Here is a 20,006-nt window from a genome sequence, read left to right on the forward strand (position 1 = left end):
GGTTAAAGCACTTAAATTATAGAAGTGCACGAGTCACTCACAAGGTATTTTACATCAGTTATTACTGACCTATTTTGAGACCAGCTGCTTTGCCTGTAGCTCCCATTTCATCACCACAGCAATACAGGTTGGCACATTAGGATGAAAAAGACAGATTGCTATGTTCAAGGAATTAATATAAGTTTGCAAAGATCTTTTAGCATTGCAGAGGCACAGTGGTAAAAAGTAATCCTACCAGTTAAATTTACTAAAGCTGTTGAAATACAAAGTAGTATTAAAGCAGGGAACTCTCAAAATAATTATATTTGAATCTGATTACATCATATTTTAAATAATCCAATTTCTTTTTAGTTTAGGACATGATATTCCAATTCATTTTACTTGCCACCAGACCTGAATTTGGGAAAACACAATTTTCCATCTCTTGCTTTTTGTCTAAAAAGCAACACAGAACAGGTTGAGACCTATACTGAAAAGCCTTCCCCCAAAAAACTTTTACTTTAATGCATTATTTTTCAAATGCAAATCTTGTTTTACAGCACTTACAAGACACACCAAGTTCCCACTTCATAATCATCTGGAGATTTACTCAAAATTCTTGATATATCAAAGAAAGTTTTATATAAACGGAGTACAGCAACAGGACTCGTATCTGGCCAAGCAAGTGTCCTGTATTTTTGGTCTGTTTTTCTCATCATTATACCTGTAAAAAAGTACTAAGATTCTGCCTAAATCATCTCAAGAGCTTATTATTATAAGCATCATGAAATTACGTATTTAACGCACTCAAATAAAATATTGTAACTGAAGACAATAGGATATAATCAACACAATTAAACTTCATACAAAACAAAGATAATACTGATTTTTCACCCATTTTTTGTCATTTGTTTACCACTTAAATGACATTTAACACTTTTCCTCATTTCTTCAGGTATTCTTATAATCTCTAGACGATTCTGCTCCAGAGCACCCAAGATCTAGCAACACATCTCCACGTATGCCAAACTTCCTGAGTCAGTTTAAAAAAAAAAGTTTTGTAACTTGTGCAGTACTAGTAAGTTAAACCATAGGTAATCAGAATTTTAATATACACTTTCCAACAGCGATAAGTCACAGTAGCTCAATCTCTGGACTAGTAGCAGTTGTTTGTAAAAAGTTACCTGGCAGCACACAGGCAGGTGGCCATTCTGTCAAAAAGCTAAGTGAAAAAGCCAACTAAAAGAAAACGGCATCTTCTCCCGCATACTCCAGTGGTGACACTGGAAGATTAAGGAAAGAGTAGCTGACAGAACTTTGCTATTTAGTGTATAAATGCTGAAAAAATTCTACCAGGTGAATTATTTTTGCTGTTTCAAGATGTGCAGTTTCTCAAGTTCTCTGATTTTCTACAGGGTTTATTTTATCCTGCTACAGAAAATAATTCTCCATCACCTTCCTTCCCTCGTCCACTCCTCCTTCTTATGACACCCTGAGCAGAGTAACCTAAATAGGAGATCTGGAATACTTGCTCCGATAATGACTTCAGATCTCAGCTGCTTTGAAACTGGAAGGATGCCAGTCCATTTAGACAGACTATCCAACGTATTGTGAGCAAATTAGTCTTTTCTTTAAAAGAGCTTCAAGAAACATTCAATTTAGTTAATTACAGTATTCTGCTTTGTAAGCTAAGAACGAATGGGTTTGGATACATGGTAACATTGAGGTTTTGCTCTAATTTAAGCAACAGAAATCAATTAGTTGGAATTGAAGTAGTAAATCTTTCACTTGATCCATCTTTCCACATAAAAGCCTCCGGAATTTTATGCACCCTTTGGTGGCTTTATCCATTCTCTTTTAGTTCATTTGCATACTGGGATGAGCACAGTGCTGTTCCAGCTGCTCTGCTGAGGCTTTCCAGCAGCACAACAGGCAGCCGCTGCAGAGATGCTGCTTTGGGATTTATTCCAAGTTGGTTTCCTGGAAAACAGAGTTCAGTGTTTCATATAACAGAGAACACTTTATTTTATTTTGATAAGAAAGATAATGAGTGGTAGTGAGGCAATGTATGTAGCAAGCCACAGCAGAGGACAAAAATACGGTTTATTTTTGGCCCAGCAGTAATTGCCCATATACTCAATAACCGGAGCATAAAACTAACAGCAACTGCTGCATTAGCTTTCTAAATAGGTAAAAAAAGAAAAGCCAATAACTTCATCTTACTTATGCTCTAAAACATATGTCTAGATCAACAAAAGGCAGACTTATCTACCCTTTCATACATGCCCTTGATAAAATCTATGCTGCTCGTCCATGCTATTAAATTTAACATGACCTTCTTGAGGGCTTTTGCAATATTTCTTCAGAGGAAGATAACTTCCCATGCTGTTCAGTACCTCTTTAATAACCAATTTTTGAATTATCAGTAAAACCTAGCCAAGGTAACACAGTCTCTGATGATATCACCATGAGCTTAACAGATGGTATTTTAGCCTTTTCATTTAAATATATCATTCATATTTTTCATTTCTTTTTCTGGCTTGACGTTAAGCTGCAGACCACCTTCAGTATCGCATCTATGACAAACAGAAGCAACAGATGAACACAAATTAAGGCCAAACATAAAGGAAGATTTTGTTGTAATTAAAGCAATTAGCCAGTAGTCAGGTTTTTGTGAGTTACTTCATTAAGAGAAGAAACCAATAAGGTTCTCTTCCCCATCTACTCTGCCCTAGTAAAGCCCCATCTCGAGTCCTATGTCCAGTTCTGGGCTCCCCAGCTCAAGAAAGATGAGGAGCTACTGGAGGGAGTCCAGCGGAGGGCTACGAGGATCATGAGGGGACTGGAGCATCTCTCCTATGAGGAGAGGATGAGGGAGCTGGGCTTGTTCAGCCTGAAGAAGGCTGAGAGGGGATCTTATAAATGCTTCTAAATATCTGAAGGGTGGGTGTCCAGAGGATGGGGCCAGACACTTTTCAGTGGTGCCCAGTGACAGGACAAGGGGCAACGGGCACAAACTGAAGCAGAGGAAGTTCCAGCTGAACGCAAGGAAGAACTTCACTTCGAGGGTGACGGAGCACTGGAACAGGCTGCCCAGAGAGGTTGTAGATTCTCCTTCTCTGGAGATATTCAAGACCCGTCTGGACAAGGTCCTGTGCAGCCTGCTCTAGGTGACCCTGCTTCGGCAGGGGGTTTGGACTAGATGACGCACAGAGGTCCCTTCCAACCCCTACCATTCTGTGTGATTCTGTGATATACTTTGATGCAAGTAACAGGACACCCAAAAGTCCTGGCTTCATAACCCAGCAGGGTCTCTACAGACGACTCTTTCATCCATCAGATATCCAAAGTCCAGACAGCAACACGATCCACCACTTCACCTCCGGCCCATCTTGCACAGATCCCGAAGGCCGTGCTTTCAGTCTCTCTCATTTGCCTCATCAGCTATCTGGTTATTGCCCACTGCCAACATCTACATGCTTCATTTCAGATTTTTCTATGTAACTTCAGATTTTTCTATGTATGAACTTTGGGCAGCAGCTCCTAGTTTAACCTAACCTGCTATGGATCAGCGCCAAAATTCATCATGACTTAAAGGCAACTTGAATCTGTCGCAATTTAAATGCTGTGTGGCCCCAAGCCCAGCAGCAACGATTATTGCAGTTTGCGTTCAACTGCAACACCAAAGCTTCTCTTCCTGAACTGTCTTGCTGGTGTACCCTCGCGAGGACACTAAACACTCCAAATACCACAGGTTTATTAATAGAAATTTTGATCTAACCTCCTGCATATATCCAAAATTTATTATGCATACATGGAATAATTACATCTACCCAAGTGGAGCCACAGTTACATATGAAGTGGTGAACACTGGCACACCAATTTTCAAACAGAAGAGGTCACAGACACTTGAGCACAGCTTCCAGTAAAAACGGTTCTTTAACAAAGATGTGGTATTTATTTATTGGCTAAAATGACATTTTTCACTAAGCCAGTGTGCATTTTTTTTGACAAATTATATTTAAATTTAACTTGTATCTGTTCTGAGTGTCTCTGTCTCTAACACGAAGACCTAATCATGGAATTCATTTCCCTCTTTTGTTACTACCCACCCAAAGATAGCTCTCAGTAAGTAAAAGAGGAATCCCCATTTACAGAAGGGCTGTTTATAACTAACACCAGCTTGAAAGGCTACATTAAGTACAGCAATGTTACAGGGCATCATCCTCTCTGCAGAAAATAGCATTTTCTGACCTCAAAAATCTAAGTGTTCCTTATGTTACCATAAGAAAGAAAAAAAAAAAAGTCTGTTTTAGTCCTCCACACCAAAAATCCATTAACTAATATTAAACATGACTATCTCGACTGAAATGAAATATGTCCAAACTTGTATTGAAAGACTGTTCTCAGTACAGAGCTTTTCAGCCAAGCCTCCCTTTGTCAGTACCTTAAGAACTTTGTCCACAGTGAATCAAAACATGACTAGACAAACACTGTGGATACAGACATGCTCTTACAGCAACATATACATACATAAGCACTCTGCATCCCCACCGCGCACTGCAGAGCGCCAGCACCCTGCATCCTCACCACACTCAGCGCTGAGCTGCCGTGGAGCCAGCTTTCCTCCAAAGGTTCGCTGCTGCAATTTAATTCCCTAACTTGCAGCACACAGAATTGTCAACCCACTCTGCCCACAGTCTTAGATAATAGGCAGTTTCTCCGAATGACCTATTTGATCCATATGAGCAAGTAGAAACAGATGAAATAGCTTGTTAACATGGGGAAACTACAATTGAAGACTATAGTACTACACACTATTAAAATTCTTTTTTCAAAGAAAAAATATCTTACAATATTAATCACCCCCTATATAAGATCAAACGTGCATCAAAACTCAGAAAGAAAATAAAATGCTTGTTGTACTGACAGCCTGTCGTGTTAATTTGGCAGAAAATAAACCCCCTTGCTTTCTAACTCACTTCACCGGAGTGAGAGGCTAGGTGCGGCTAGGTTTAAATTCTGAGAGATGTCCAATTTGCCACTACCAGTCCAGTCGCGTTTAATATATATATTAAACTACCACGATTCTGGATACACTAATAGCAGTCGGCACCTTCAGTCCAGTCGTGCTCATGAACTAGCACGGCCGCATTTGGTCACAGTTTCTCACTGAACGCAACAACTGGCTACTTAAGCAGTGCAGTTTTATTTGTGAACAGGTATATAGGTTTTTTGAACTGCCAGTGATAGTGACTGTCTGCAAGAAAGCACGTGCAAATATAAAACACATGAAAAGATTATAAATAATACAGCCTGGCTATAAACATTAGGGAGTAACGATTCCCAAGAAAAGCGCTTAGTTTAAGTCTCACCCAAGGCGTCCCAAGAGGGGGAGAATCAAGGCTCAGCCCGTCAGCCAATTCCAGTTGTCGGAGGCAGTCTGAGGTGGCACGGTGTTATCTTCTCTTCCTCCAAAGATGATCTTCTCTGAAAATCCCCCATTTCCCTGGCTATTTTTATATCCTTTCTACCTTTAAGGTGGAGTTTGAGTGACTTTAGTCATACATACCTTTCATCATGATTGGCGTAAAATTCTCTCGCTTCATGTTTAAAGGTATAGTTTATGAAAAATTGAGAGCACAGACTCGAAGAGGGGTGGTTGCACCTCGGAGGCGGGTAGCCTTTGGGATGGAGGTGTGTTTTGGTATTAAAATGATATTAAAACGAGCAAAGTTCACGAGAGGGTAGCACTTTGGCAAGGTTTCAAAAACCTGTTGGCTCAGGGGGCCAGATGAGCTGCTTATCAGTTCTAGAGAATCATTTCTTCCCGCTTTATCATTACGGAGCAGGGCCATGGAGTCTCCACTCCGTTCCGTCCTCTATGGTACATTGCAGGGAGTTGCTGTGTTAGTGGATTCCTTGCATGCCTGCTGCAGCTGTGTCCCATTCTCAGAGCTCCTTTTGATTTCATGCTTTTCCTCAATGGGTGAACACTGCTACGTTTTTTCATATAAACCTTAATTTTACTAATAATTCCACACAGCCCAACTTATGACCAAGCATTTTATCTTTCCTAGCCATCGTACTAATCATTCTACAGTGAAAAATAACACAAGTGACCAAAAGTTTCCCAACAACAGAGAAAAGCTGTTAAGTAGACAAGATTTTAAAAGACTATTTTATTTGCTAATTAGAAGTGTTTATTACTGCACATTTGTTTTCTACTTGGCTATATTATTCCATGGATCGCTTAAAATTTCTGGGGCAAAAAGGTGAATTTAAAAATCTGCAGTTGTAGCCTGAGTCCCCACAGAAGAAAAATCAACTTTTTTGACACTTATAGGTTATTTAGTGCATAATTAACTAAATTATACTGGAGTACGTTTTCTTCCTTCACACTGCTTTGAAGTACAGTAAAAACATATGCAAGGGTTGACAAGGCTGCTTGTTTTCAAAGAAACGTTACAAGATTTCACTTCACTGCATACCCAAACAGCAAACAGGTACCCACATCAACTGTCTGAAGACGTCAGGCAGCACAGAGAAGATCTCTGTTGGAGTGATGCAACTCACACAAGTAATTATTACTAGGAGTAATGAAGTGACAAATGTTATAATCCATTATAAGAAAACTGAACTGGAGATGAAACACCACAACAAAAAACTTACAAGCTCTATCACCACAAATCAACATTATAGCAGAAGTGTGCATTGTCTGGAATTCAAGGTTAACCTTAACATCATCACTTAATTAAAAAATGCTTTTCTTCTCAGTTTCACTTTCTTTCCTAAACTGGCACTGTCCCCACTTACATTAAATTGGAAAAGACTGTATAAAAGACAGCAATTTTCTCTGAGCAAGGCTTGGCTCACTCTCCCATCAGTCAACTGCCCAATTCTTCTCACACAAATTTCCGTCCTTCCTACATCTGCATCAAGTCTCTTAAATATAGACCTCACGAGAATTTCTCTAGAGTCCACCAGCTCTGTTGTGTCTTAGGAAAAGCCTCACAAACAGGCACAATTCAGAAAACGAGCATGATTTCCTCCTCACCACAGATCAATGAATAAAGCCCAAGCACTCTGATATAACTGAATAGGCTGGAGAGGATCTGCTTTTGGTTCCTACTTCTCTCTATTGTGAAGAAGTGTCTTTTGTCTATTACAGTTTCTAAACTCTCGAAACACGAAGGCTTCTTTTGGTCAACAACTTCCCTCGATCTCAATAATCACCCTGATGTCTCCTTCATTGCCCTCCACTAACATAACTAATATAATGTCTCAAGGGTTGCAAGTTTAGCAGACTAGAAAGACCTGGCTGAAAGTATTAGAATACTTTAGCTAAAAGTACTCCTGGCTCCATCCACACTGTTTAACCTTTATATCAATTAACAAAGTAACATCAGGGATAGATTCTTGCCAACTTCTACCCAGTCCTTAGGTTTCAGAATCCAGTGGGGAGTTTCTTACAGCTTTAGTCTAACTTGTCTCATTTAACAAGATCTATATCTGCCTAATTCTACATGAAAGTGTTCTTCAATGGACAGATGCAATCAAACATCAAAACATTGCACCTCTGAACTGCTTCATTGTTCGCAGTGATTATGGTACATAATCCCAGTTTGCTCTTGTCAAGAATGTTAATGAATACAATTAGTACTTCTTAGATAACTCATTGCCAATCCATTATGACATTATTATGAGTTATTTAACAGCTTTTCACAGATACTTCCTTCCTCAAGGGATGCTCATTAATGCTGACTTTCTTTTTAAAAATTACTTTCTCTTCAGCATGGATGCAATTCAGATAAAGTACAAAAAAGGGCATGTTATGTGGTTTTTTTTTCCTAGAGATTCCTTATTCTTATACCACTTAAACTTCTCAGATAATAGGAGACACCTTCAGATAAGTCTCTCACACCTGAAGCAGAAAGCCACTTTTCACCAAAGATGGGCAGCAAACAGCATATGGCCATTTTGCAGCGTAAGCATTAGATAGCAAGGGTGACTTGAGAAGTCAGCCCCTTACCTCACCTACTTTGCAGCTCTTGTTCCCATCTCCAGGCTGCCGCAGGCTGTCTCACCAGCACTCTCGGCTAACTTGTACAGGGGACGTGTTGGAACAGTTTCAGTGCACTGACTCACAGTAACCCAGGTCATTTTGCTGCTACAGTTCACAGAAGGACTCTGCAAATACGCACATCAGTACAGCTGAAGATTTGGTTTCCTAGGGGCCTAAAGCTGACCACAGCTTATTTAAACTGACTGTGGACAAGGATCTGTACAGCCACCCCTCGCTCTCCACTCTTATGTGCGGACAGTGCTCCAGCTGTATGTCAGCACTTCCACACTGTCGTGCATCCACAGGAACAGTGACTCCACACGACCATTTGGCTGAGATACAGCAACCCCACCAAAACCTCCTCTACAGCCAGGCTTCCAGGTGATCCCCCCACTCCACGGCTGTTCACTCACTGCTGGAACACAAGCCGGGTTCCTGGAGCACACGGACTGGTGCTGGCAGGAAAGACGGACAGACAAGGTTACCTCTTTCAATGGCAGCAGTCTCAAATCAGTTTAAGCTAATGGGAACCTGTGCTTTGAGGGGGTGCCATGTTGAAGTGTGGAGATAGGAACAAGAATAGTGGAAATTTGGAATGGAAAACCTTTAAATTGACACTGCCAATGGACCATGGGATTATGCCTGAGGAACTATGTGTGATAACACAGAAATGCATGATTGTGCAGATTTTTTTTATTAAAAAAAAAAATCAAAGTTTATTTATCTGGTTTCCCATACTCAACCACTTATCCAAGCAATAAGGCTAAAAGATTTACTGAAACTATAATGTTTATAAGATTTTTACCAAGTGCCCAAGGGCTTACTTGAATCAAAGACTGTGCAATCCACACGCACAGCTCCTAAAGTTATCACACAACTCTGACCAAAACCACTCAAATTTACATAAACATTTTTTCTGAAGTCACTCTATCCACTTCCATTAATACAGTTATAAAACCAGGCACTGCTAATCCACGGCACTGGTAGATTTAAAAGCCTTTACCTGCTAGGAGAGAAAGAACACGCTTTGCATTAAAAACCGTGGAAAAATCTCATTTCATTGAATACAGAGTTAATTGAGACAGTTGTGTTGAACTTCTGCAGCTGTAGACAAAACACAAAGAAAGGCAAATATGGTATTATACTGCCAATAAAGAGTTATATCCAATAATATTTCAACTCAGAACTATAGCAGTCTCCAAGGATTTGGGCTCTGTTGTAACACAAAGTGTTCAGGCCTAGAATCTTTTCTACTATCTGTATATTTTAAATGGGTGATTCAAGGATCTCCTAAAAAATTACTTAAAGATAATGCTGCCTTCCTTGTTGAGGAATGCCTCAAAATTTTCTTTTCCCGATGAACTTTTAGACTTCTACTTGCATTGCAGAATAAACCAGACAACCACAAACATGTTAATTAGATCTACTGAGAGCACTCTTCACATTCCAGCTACATGGTTAAATTATTTTCCAGTCAAATTTGTACAAACAATAAACAGGGCTGACACTGAGGCCAGAGGTTTTTAGGAATGTGTGAAAATGGAAAATATTTTTTAATCCCAGTTATCATGCAAGTCAAAAGTAGACATGACTGCAAGCCTGCTAGAATTAATCCTTGTTTATTTATGAGACTACATCAGACCTAACCAGATAAAAAAACCCAGATAAAAACAAAAAAAAAAGAGCTTCTCTCAGTATCAGAAAAATTCTAAAGCAAAAATTACAAGAGCAGTTTCTCAGTGTCTCAGTTGCACAAATCAATTCAACAAGCTTTGCAGCCTAAAGATGATCACTCACGCTTTTCCATGAACTACAATGCTGTTTTATTATGAGCATTACACAAGTGGAACAACAACAACTTCAGTAGTAGTTACAGATACCCAGGGGCACCTGTGAAATCAAAGAATACAAGTATCTGTTGCTTGGTATTTGCTTAAGTAATCTTCATGCACAGAAACCCTGAGAACTGAAAAAAGATTCTCAGGGCAAAACCAAAAACTTATATTGAGTATATCACACGGCAGTATCAAGAGCCCTACTTTCTTTAAATTAAATTCTGGGCTTTTTTCTGAACTATGGAACAAGGATCAGTATCGGCAAGTAAAATAAGTTAGCTTTATTTGCTTCGCCGCTGGAAGAACTGTGTACTTAGGGTAATAATGCTGCCGTTCAAAAGTGCTGAAGAAATAGCACTACTCTAAAAACAGAAAATCCAGCAGGAGAGAGTAGATGGCATAAGCAAAAAGGTAAGCATTCTTAACCAACACAGCACACTTCCTGCGTAATTCACTTCGCACAAGTATTTACTTCTCAAAGCCCTTAAAATGGGAAGTTCATGTGCAAGTTGTGCAAAAGCACGTAGTAACAAAGCCTACCATCCGATGCCTGCTCTCCAACACCAAACTTCTAATCACAAGCTGTTTTCATATCAACCATTTCAAACTTCTCTGAAGCAATACTAACTTGCTAATACATGTCATTCTTTCAAAAAAGAACTGTTTCTTTAAAACTGTCTTAAAGTCTGCATTTTTTTCCCCCCCATCAAGAACACTGTGCTGCAATGAGCTAACACAACCTCTTTCGAAAGCGTAAGTTGGAGGCAGAAGACAGTCGCTGTGTCTTTACATCACAAAAGCAACTTGGAGTTATGACAACTATTTAAACTTCTCCTTCTCTCTAATTATAAAGTTACAGTGACTGAACAAGCTACCCTAATGGGTAACGGCTTATTTAATCCCCATCACTTGCACTCCAGCCATTCTATTAGTTTACTGTTCAATTATACACCGATTGTAACAAGAGTGCAGTCTGAAATTCATCTATTCTCTAATTCCCAAATATTTTCTAAGCTCTCCTTCTAATACATAGTTCTTGTTGTGCCCAACGCATAATGTATGTAGATATCTATGGAGACAAACATTTAAAGGCTTCCTTTTGTTTAATGAAAAAACTTAGACAACTCAACACATGAAAAAACAAGGTTGCACAACACTCCACAAAATACTCTTCAGAATAATCCATTATTCATATTTGAAATACACATATACACACAGCGTTATAGTATTGCTGTTATAGCCCTTGAACATAGCTGAAACAGTTAATGATTTATGAATCATTTCATATAGAAAAAGCCAGCCTTTATTTTAATAAAGCATGTTAAGGTCACAAGGAAAGTTAAATTCCACTGCTAAGAACTGTCTCCAAAAAATAATTTGCCTTCTTGTCTTTCTTATAGTTCCACAGCATTAAAGAAAAAAATAAAAGAAACGGGTTTTTTCTTATACGATTAAGTGAAAAAGCTTCTAACAGAAGAAAACAGACTTAATCTGCAAGTACGGAAATATCACCAAATAAACAATTCGCATGTATTGTTAATCTTGCTAACGTGGTGCTACCATGTGCATACGGAGGAAAGAAGGTAAACAGCAGCATATTTAAGTCATGCGACTACGTAAACAATTCAGTGGCCGATACGAGAATTTATCCTTCTTGGCAGCAGTAAAAAAAAAAATGTAAAAAGGAGCAATCCTCTGATGGCTCTGCTGAAGAATGTGGAAGAACTATAAAGCCCCTGATAGTCAGACATGTCACATTACATTAATTCCTACAGAAGTGGATCTGCCATAGTCTCTGACTTCACAAATGCTGAAATAAGTCAGTTTTAAAATGACCTGGGCTCCACTGTCCTCACTTAGCCTCCAGATGCTCTGGGAATTACACCAGTGTGTCTCAGGTTCACTATGTCAATATTCAGTCAAGATACCAACGTGTCAATTTTTCTTCATGTAAAAAGTATGATCTAGGGCAGACATTCATGCATTAAGAAGTGAAACATCATCTTTTTTTAAATGGAAGGTTAGAAGACTTCATAAGTTCAGAAATTAAGAGCCTTCTATAGCTGGGTTCTCTTTCAAAAAGAAGGAAATACATAATTCTTAATTTGAACAAAACTTGTGACATCCAGACTAAAAGAAGTGTTCTAATGAAATACAGATAAAATATTCATCTTGCTCTCATGTTATCTCCTCATGTTTTAAATGGATGACTACCTCATCTTCCACCAAAGACGGTGTTGTTGCATGGGAGTTTGCATGCAATGAACGCAGTCATTGTGAGCAGATGGTGCAGCATCACCTTGCATCACAGTCCCTTCAGTAACAACCTATGGCTTCCCCAGCATGCACTATTTAATATAATCACATCCCTTTTTTTTACTGATAAAAAATTAATTGCATTTTGTATAAAAAGATAAGTTCCATTTTCATTATTTAGCAACTTGTTAATGTAGCTTCAGTCACCCTTCTGCATTATTGATTGCCACCTGTGTTGTGTCATTCCACACTACACCAGTTTATTTTTAAATATATAGATAAAAAAAATTCAGAAGTCACACTCAGAAGATAGTTCCCATTTCCCACTTCAGAGAAATCCATGCACGTTCTACGACAGGGTTCACTGCAGCTCAGTCATGGTTCTCCTTCACTTGGGAAATTGTACTAGGCATTTGGCAAACCCTGCAACAACTTCAGCACTGTGTGTGGTGGTGGTGTTTTGGGTTCTCTTAAATTAAATAAAAAAGTGATCTAGAAATCTACCCATGCACATGGCACAAGCTGAGGTGAATGGCAGCCAGACTGTTTTCCCTGTATCAGGCAGAGATTGGTAACCACCTCCTGAAGTGACCCATTATCAAACATCATCATTGCTTCAATGAGACACTACAGCATCAGATGAAGAGCTTCTCCCGCTTCTAGACTTGTCCTATCCATCAATCTCCAGCTTCAGAAAGCAAATAACGTTTTTAAGCTTTTAAGATACACATAAAGCATATTTCAAAGATGAAGAGTACAATTCTGTTTTTTAATTAAAATTTTGATCTTGATTCAACAAGGCCAAGTGTAAGGTCCTGCACCTGGATCAGGGCAATCCCAGACATGGATACAGACAGGGTGATGAGTGGCTCGAGAACAGCCCTGCTGAGAAGGACCTGGGGGTACTGGTGGATGAAAAGCTGGACATGACCCAGTGGTGTGCACTTGCTGCCCAGCTGGCCAACCATATGCTGGGCTGCATCCCCAGTAGTGTGGCCAGCAGGTCAAGGGAGGGGACTCTGCCCCTCTGCTCCGTTCTGGTGAGACTCCACTGGGAGTCCTGCGTCCAGCTCTGGAGCCCCCAGCAAAAGGAGGACATGGAACTGTCAGAGCAGGGCCAGAGGTGGCCCCAGCAATGATCCGAGGGCTGGAACACCTCTGCTGTGAGGAAAGGCTGAGAGAGTTGGGGCTGTTCAGCCTGGAGAAGAAAAGACTCCAAAGAGACCTTAGAGCAACCTTCCAGTACTTAAAAGGGACCTACAGGACATATGGGGAGGGACTCTTGATCAGGGAGTGTAGGGATAGGACGAAGGGTAATGGTTCTAAACGAAAGCAGGGTAGATTTAGATTAGATATTAGGAAGAAATTCTTCATGGGGAGGGTGATGAGGCACTGGCACAGGTTGCCTGGAGAAGCTGCGGATGCCCCCTCCCTGGCAGTGTTGAAGGCCAGGCTGGACGGGGCTTTGAGCAAACTGGTCTGGTGGAAGGTGTCCCTGCTTGTTGCAGGGGGGTTAGAACTACATGATGATGATAAGGTCCCTTCAACCCAAACCATTCTAGAATTCTGTGATATTAGCACACCAGTCTGACAAAGGAGATTCCCCAGATGGGCTCTCAGCAGCATTTTCTCTCTACCATCTTATTACTCATTGTATCCCACAGCCTGTTTTTGCACTCTTTCCACACTCTACAGTAAGCTCCTTCAGGCAGTAGGTTTGAACCACTCATAACACGTACTCCTTTACGACAAGGGCAAAGCATTGTTTTCATTGACACTTAAATTTCAACTCATCTCATAATGATGCTTTCAGTTGTTAAATTGAGCTGGAAGAAACATGGAGATAAGTCAGGTTGAAACACAGCATTTTTTATAACATTCACCATGTATTTTATATTGCTACAGAAATTGAGAAAGACAAGTGATAACAATACAGCACTGAAATATGCTTCAGCTTTAAGGGCTCCAATTTCTCAGCAACATTAACTTATACAGTGATAGATAATGTGGTTCAGATTCATAGGTGTCTGCTTCTCACCCACTACACAGAGGAGTGACCAATACATGAAGCAGCTCACTAAAGGCTACATTTTGAAGTAGTTATGCTAGTTAAATAGTAATCTTACAGCTAACAAACTGCTGACAGCTGACTTGAAAATGCTGGACTGCCAACTGCAGTAATTCCAGAGGTGCTTCCCAAGCAGGTGAATAGCAGGAAAAGAGTGAAGAGCCAGCATAATATGCTACCAGGCAATGCAGTGTCAATCACTTCTACCAGTGAGCCAGAAACAGTCATGTTTCACAGATACTGTAAATTCCTCATTTTGCCATTCTGTGGCAGAGTGTGAGGGGTAAGGCAGCCAGGCAAGTCCACTGTTTGCTTCAGGTCCGTGCCCTGACAGAGGCAAATCCCTTTCTTAGCAGATCAAGTTACACGTTGCTGAGGCCCAGTCTGCAGTTCAAGGAATAATTTTGCTAACACCATGCTGAGAACTGACTCATATGCTACTCTGAGACATCACTACTGTGCACAGAGAAATAATTCTTAGCCTACTGAAAGATTAAGCACGTACTCTGATCCTGAAAACACTTTCACAGTGTAAAGTACTTGTACATAGGTTCAGCGTTTACCTATCAAATCCCAACAAATCTCTGGATTAGAAACAAAGGGAGGTTTTTTTCCTCTTACTCTTAAACAAAACCAATGAAGTTCTGTAATATGTAACACTAAACCTAATTCCATTTAATGGCTAAGAGGTTGTTTTAAACCAGTTTATCAACTCAAGTAACAAGGTATTAACCAATGTGAAAATAGCAACGATCAAGGTAAATTAGAGAATTGCAACTGCATGAGTGATTAATTAAAAAACATACACAAAGTACCATTACTTCTTATGACATTCAATACCATGTGATGCTGGGAGCAGCACAGAAAAGGACACCTTATCATAACCCTAATATAAAAATACTTCAATGAATTATTTGTGTTACAGGGAAGAAACCTCAGATGAACCAGCACTGCATATTACTGAAGATTCACAGAAGCAAACATGTTTTTCTTAAGAAACTTTCCCTCTATTACCACATCAATCAAGTCCAGCAAACCGAAGTACAACATCCTACCTACCCTTTTTTTCATTTCAGAAAAATTTGCACAGCTTTTCATCATGCATCTCTGCATGCTTTATTGTTAATTTTAACAGAAACTGCTAGAGGAAATAGTGGTTTATTCTGGCGGATAGGTATTAACCACACAATAAATGCAAGATACTGTATTCATAGGTATGTTACATTCTTACAATATTCTACCACTGACACCCAAACACCAAAGCAAAACAAGGGATGTCATTTTTATAATAGGCTACCATAACTGGAAAAAAAGTGTTATATGTCATTAACGTGAAAATGAAAAGTGAAGCTTTGAAAACCATTGCCTTCATTCTTGCTCATAGACATATGCTACTCAGCATCATGCTACACAGTCAACTCACAGCATTTGAAACCCGAGTCGCAAGATCTTCGGAAGTTTCGAAAAGTTAATTTACTTTAAAAGGTGTGAATTTTATCAGCAAATAGTACTACGGCAAAACAGTATAAGACAACATTCAGAGTTGCAATTCTTTACGAAGGAAGCACCCACAGGCCTGAAGACTGAAGTGCTCTGCATATCCATGGGAACGTCACAATGCACCACACCTTCAGCTTGCCTTGACTAATACTGGCGGGTTTGTTAAGACAGAGAACATTAAATATTTCCACTATAAAGCATTACATCCTTCAGGCAAAGTCCTTTTGTTTTGTCTGGATCTGTTCACACACTACAGTAAACTTGGAGCTCTAACATTAGTATCAAAAGTTGAAAATATAGACAAAGACATAAAACATAGCTCTTCAGATATAGATAAGTTCCAACAGAACAATAATCTCTCTCTAAAAAGAATCACAGTTTGTAAGACTTGTTGGTCTTTCAGAAAAATCATACTAGTTTGAAGACATTTTTCTCCTCTAGTTAATAAAACAAAATAAACTTTCAAAACATCACCTGTTAATCAAGCAGATACTATCAGTAAATCATCTGAAAGTAAGCAACCCAGGAACAGTGAATTTATTTCGAAGCCAGATGGAAAGGCAGAAGGTCAAGGGATTTTAGAAGTCTTTGTCCCTAGAAAACACTAAGATCAGATAGGAAGACTATGCCTCTAAACTTTACGTAGATAAAAATTGGGAATAATCTGGAAACCGTAACAATACAAGGAAAAACAAGGACAAAATAGGAATAAGAAAGAAGTCACGCAAAGACTGGGAGTCTGGTTAACTATGTTCTGTGATCACAGGTTCCTTTTCAAGCATTGCCTGAAGACTCAGAAAGAGCTCATTTCTGAAAAAAAATGAGTCCCAGAATTGTGTGCTCATTGGTTGCAGCTATCAGAGGTATTGCACAATGTAGCTGCTATTCTACTTCCACTTGCACAACCTTCCATCACAACCATTTTGGCCCCAGGGCTGGCTGTTGATTCTCCACCTTCCTCAAACTCCATCATATCTTAGGCTAAAACCTATTTTTCATCTCACCATGCAATACTCGATTAGCAAATAACTACATCCAAATCCTTACTAAAATATCGCTCCTTCTCTTGTTTGGCATTTACATGACAAAATCTTAGAAGGAAAAACCAAAAAAACATTGCTTTTATGCAAAGTGCTACAAAATACTGTAAATCCTAATTAGCAAATCCATTTTTGACATGACATTTGATGATGATCTGACCTACTCTGCAGAACTTTGAAAACTAGAAATTACAAAAATAGCTACATGAAAAAATAAAGCCATCTCCATGTTTTCTTTTGGCTCTAGGAACAGATTGCTTTAGTAACAGCAATCTGTCTGACAAATGAAAAGAAGAAATTATCAGGCATCACAAGGTATTAAGAGTCACAAGGTGGTGAGTCAGTATATAGCAAGGCAAGCCAACTGACCAAGGCGCTATCGGAGTCTGCATTGCTCGCGCTCCTACAGATGAAACACTTCGAGAAGCCACTTGCTGAACAGAACAGCTCCTCAGGTCTGCCTATGCTACAAGAAACAAATCAGAAAGTCCATGCACCTGCAGAGAAACAGGGCATAAATTATCATCTCCAGGGACAAAATAACAAACAAGGAGATTATCTTGCACCATGATATTGTTCATCCATTCTTATTACCAGAAAATCTTTCATAATAAAACAGCCTGAGAGTTTGCCTAGAAAGTTTGTGCAATGTCCATTACTGGAGCTTTATACGAACAAACCAGATAAATATTTGTAAAAGGGATTTAGGCACAGATGATCCATCGCACAGAAGACTGAAGTCAATGACCTTTCAAGGTAATGCTCACCCCTGTTTTTCCTGCAAGTCACTGAAATTTAACTGTTACTATACTCAGTTTCCAGTTTGGTAAATTCTTAAACTCAACACCTTTCTCTAGTGACATACAGTGGAAAAATGTGAAGATACTCAAAGCAGACAGAAGTATTGTGTTTCTGACATAATCCATTGACAGTCAACTCTTTCTCTGTAAGCGCTCTCCAAAAAACTGCACTTTTTAAGTTCAGATTTCTTGCAAGCAAGCACATAACACCTGGCTTTTCTTTTCAACAGACTCAAATTCAATGTGAACATTTGTTATGATAATCAGAGCACTGTTCTTCAAACTAATTTTCATTTAATTAGTGATGAATTTTTTCCACATAATGAGGTGTGGTACATTTTACTATCAGTAACAGTAAGAAATTCTAGCAAGGGGTGAATCAGAATACATCTTTTACACTCAGCTGCCAATTTTTACTTGGAGACATAAATTAATCTTTATTACTATGGTCTTTCCACTTACAATTCTCCTGAGTTGACAGCAAGTGTTAACTTTTCATACAGAAATCCTCCTGCCACCTGAGCATGATGTATTCTGGACTTGAGCCTGCTTTGCTTTAAAATGTTTTTCTTAGGCATGACTAGGAGAAATATGAAAGCATTTTTTGAAACACGAAGTGTACCACAAAAGTAGTTTCTACCTCTAAAAATTATTGAAAAACATGGTCCAGAATGGCATACCGTGTGACAGGGAAAGTTTTTCTTCTTCAATTCCTGAATTGTTTTTCTTAAACCAAATCACAAAGCCATCCAAGTTAGAGAGCTAGACTTAACTGAATTAGTCTTTGAAGTCTCTGCTTTTTCTCCCTTCAAGTCCTGCTCAGAGTACAGCCATACTTTCAGCAAATATGACTAGGAATCTCTTTTTATGTGAAGCATATTATACAACAGGAACTTGGAGACACATTCAAACTTTTGAAATAATTTACAGATAAACCCCCTCTTTTTGCTTGGTTCCTCAGTAGTTCCTCTCATCTTCAAGACTTTTTACATGAAGCAGATAATATTCATCCCAAAAATCAGCTAAGCTACAAGCTGTCTTCCCATAGGTTATTTACTAATGAAAAGGTCCCAGATTAATGAGTTATGAAGCTGAGCAACTACAAAAGGCATGGCTACTGTATACTGCCTGAATTTTTGAAGTATTTCTCACGTTCCAGTAAGCTCTGCATACTTGTTTTATATAAAGGAAGCAAAGTCTTTAATGTATGTTCTTATTTAAGGGAAAGCATCAACACAATCTTAAATGAGATATAGTTGATTTAATTTATGAATCGTTTTTTGAAAAAGATACCCTTTAAACTAAAGGCATATACCTAACAAAGGTTCACTTTAAAGGGATTTTACAACAAAACTGAAATTAATATGACAAAAAATAATGTAATATATTTAATGTACACAAAAGTGTCAATGAAAGCAGAAAGTTGCCATTTTGATTACCTGACAAGAGCGAAACTGGTTGACTAGCAGCGTACATCTCTGTGGGTCTTTTCTTCCATCCAAACTGTCCAGTTCAGCTGCTACTTGATTTAGTTCGTCATCAGCATAGTAGAACTGAGCAAGGAGCTGCGGGTCTGTTTTCTGCATTGAAGACAGAGACATATAACATTACATTATTTTTGCAAATAAATCCCCTTTTTTTTCCTCTCCATTTAAGCCATATAAGTAGCATGGCAGCACAGAAAAGAATGATCTTGAGACATTTACACACGCTTATAAGTTTTTGCTACCTTGAAGAGAAAAAAAACACTCTTGCGTAACAAACTTGGGGCATTGCTCAGCTACTATTATCTCCAGAAACCACTCCAGCATTCTCACTACTTATGGCATAATTAATTGCCTAGCGGAGCAAACAACTGAATCAGAAGTTTTGTTTATCAAACAAAAGTACACTTCAGTTCTAAGGGAAACATGACTTGCTTTCCAAAATAAAACAAACAATCAAACCCCCCAAAGCCTATCATGCAGTGTGGTAACCCCTCCTACACGACACACAGCGTTATCCGGCCAGAATCCTCACTTTGAAGATCACAAGAATCAAGTCACAGAAGGGAAAGGTACTGAATCTACCGATACATTACCAGGGCCAAACAGATGTAAAGACTTCACAAAGCAAATAATATGACTAAACGGGCATTACAGAGAGAAAACTACACCAGAAGTCTTCCAAGTGGCAAAGAACAGAATTATCAGAATGGATTTCTGGCCACATTAAAACAAAACAGCAACTATAACAAATAACAGAAAAATAATGAGAAGCATTAATAATAATAGTTTACCCCGTAAAAGGGATTTTTTTTTTTTTGTATTAACAACTGGAAATTCTATTCCCTATGAAACCTTTCAACAAAATACTGGAAGAATAACAGAAACCAGTGTGTGTATAGGGAAAAGAAGAATTTTGACTGTTACAAAAGAGTAGAGAGAAGTGGGAGGAGGGAGGGAGTAGCTTTTTGTAGGTGCC

The 20,006-nt window shown here is 39.0% G+C and overlaps 1 protein-coding gene across 3 annotated transcripts in view; it reads right to left on the reverse strand.

Moving 5' to 3' along the window:
- Positions 1–20,006, reverse strand: part of ZFYVE28 (zinc finger FYVE-type containing 28) — a 177,302-nt gene that overhangs the window by 73,587 nt on the left and 83,709 nt on the right. For all 3 annotated transcript variants that reach the window (XM_075420388.1, XM_075420389.1, XM_075420387.1), the window contains exon 2: positions 18,983–19,123. In XM_075420388.1, the coding sequence (XP_075276503.1) occupies positions 18,983–19,123 (141 nt within the window). The remainder of the gene's footprint in view (positions 1–18,982; positions 19,124–20,006) is intronic.

The sequence above is a fragment of the Opisthocomus hoazin genome, chromosome 5 (genome assembly GCF_030867145.1).
Source record: "Opisthocomus hoazin isolate bOpiHoa1 chromosome 5, bOpiHoa1.hap1, whole genome shotgun sequence".
In the NCBI taxonomy this organism is placed as follows: domain Eukaryota; kingdom Metazoa; phylum Chordata; class Aves; order Opisthocomiformes; family Opisthocomidae; genus Opisthocomus; species Opisthocomus hoazin.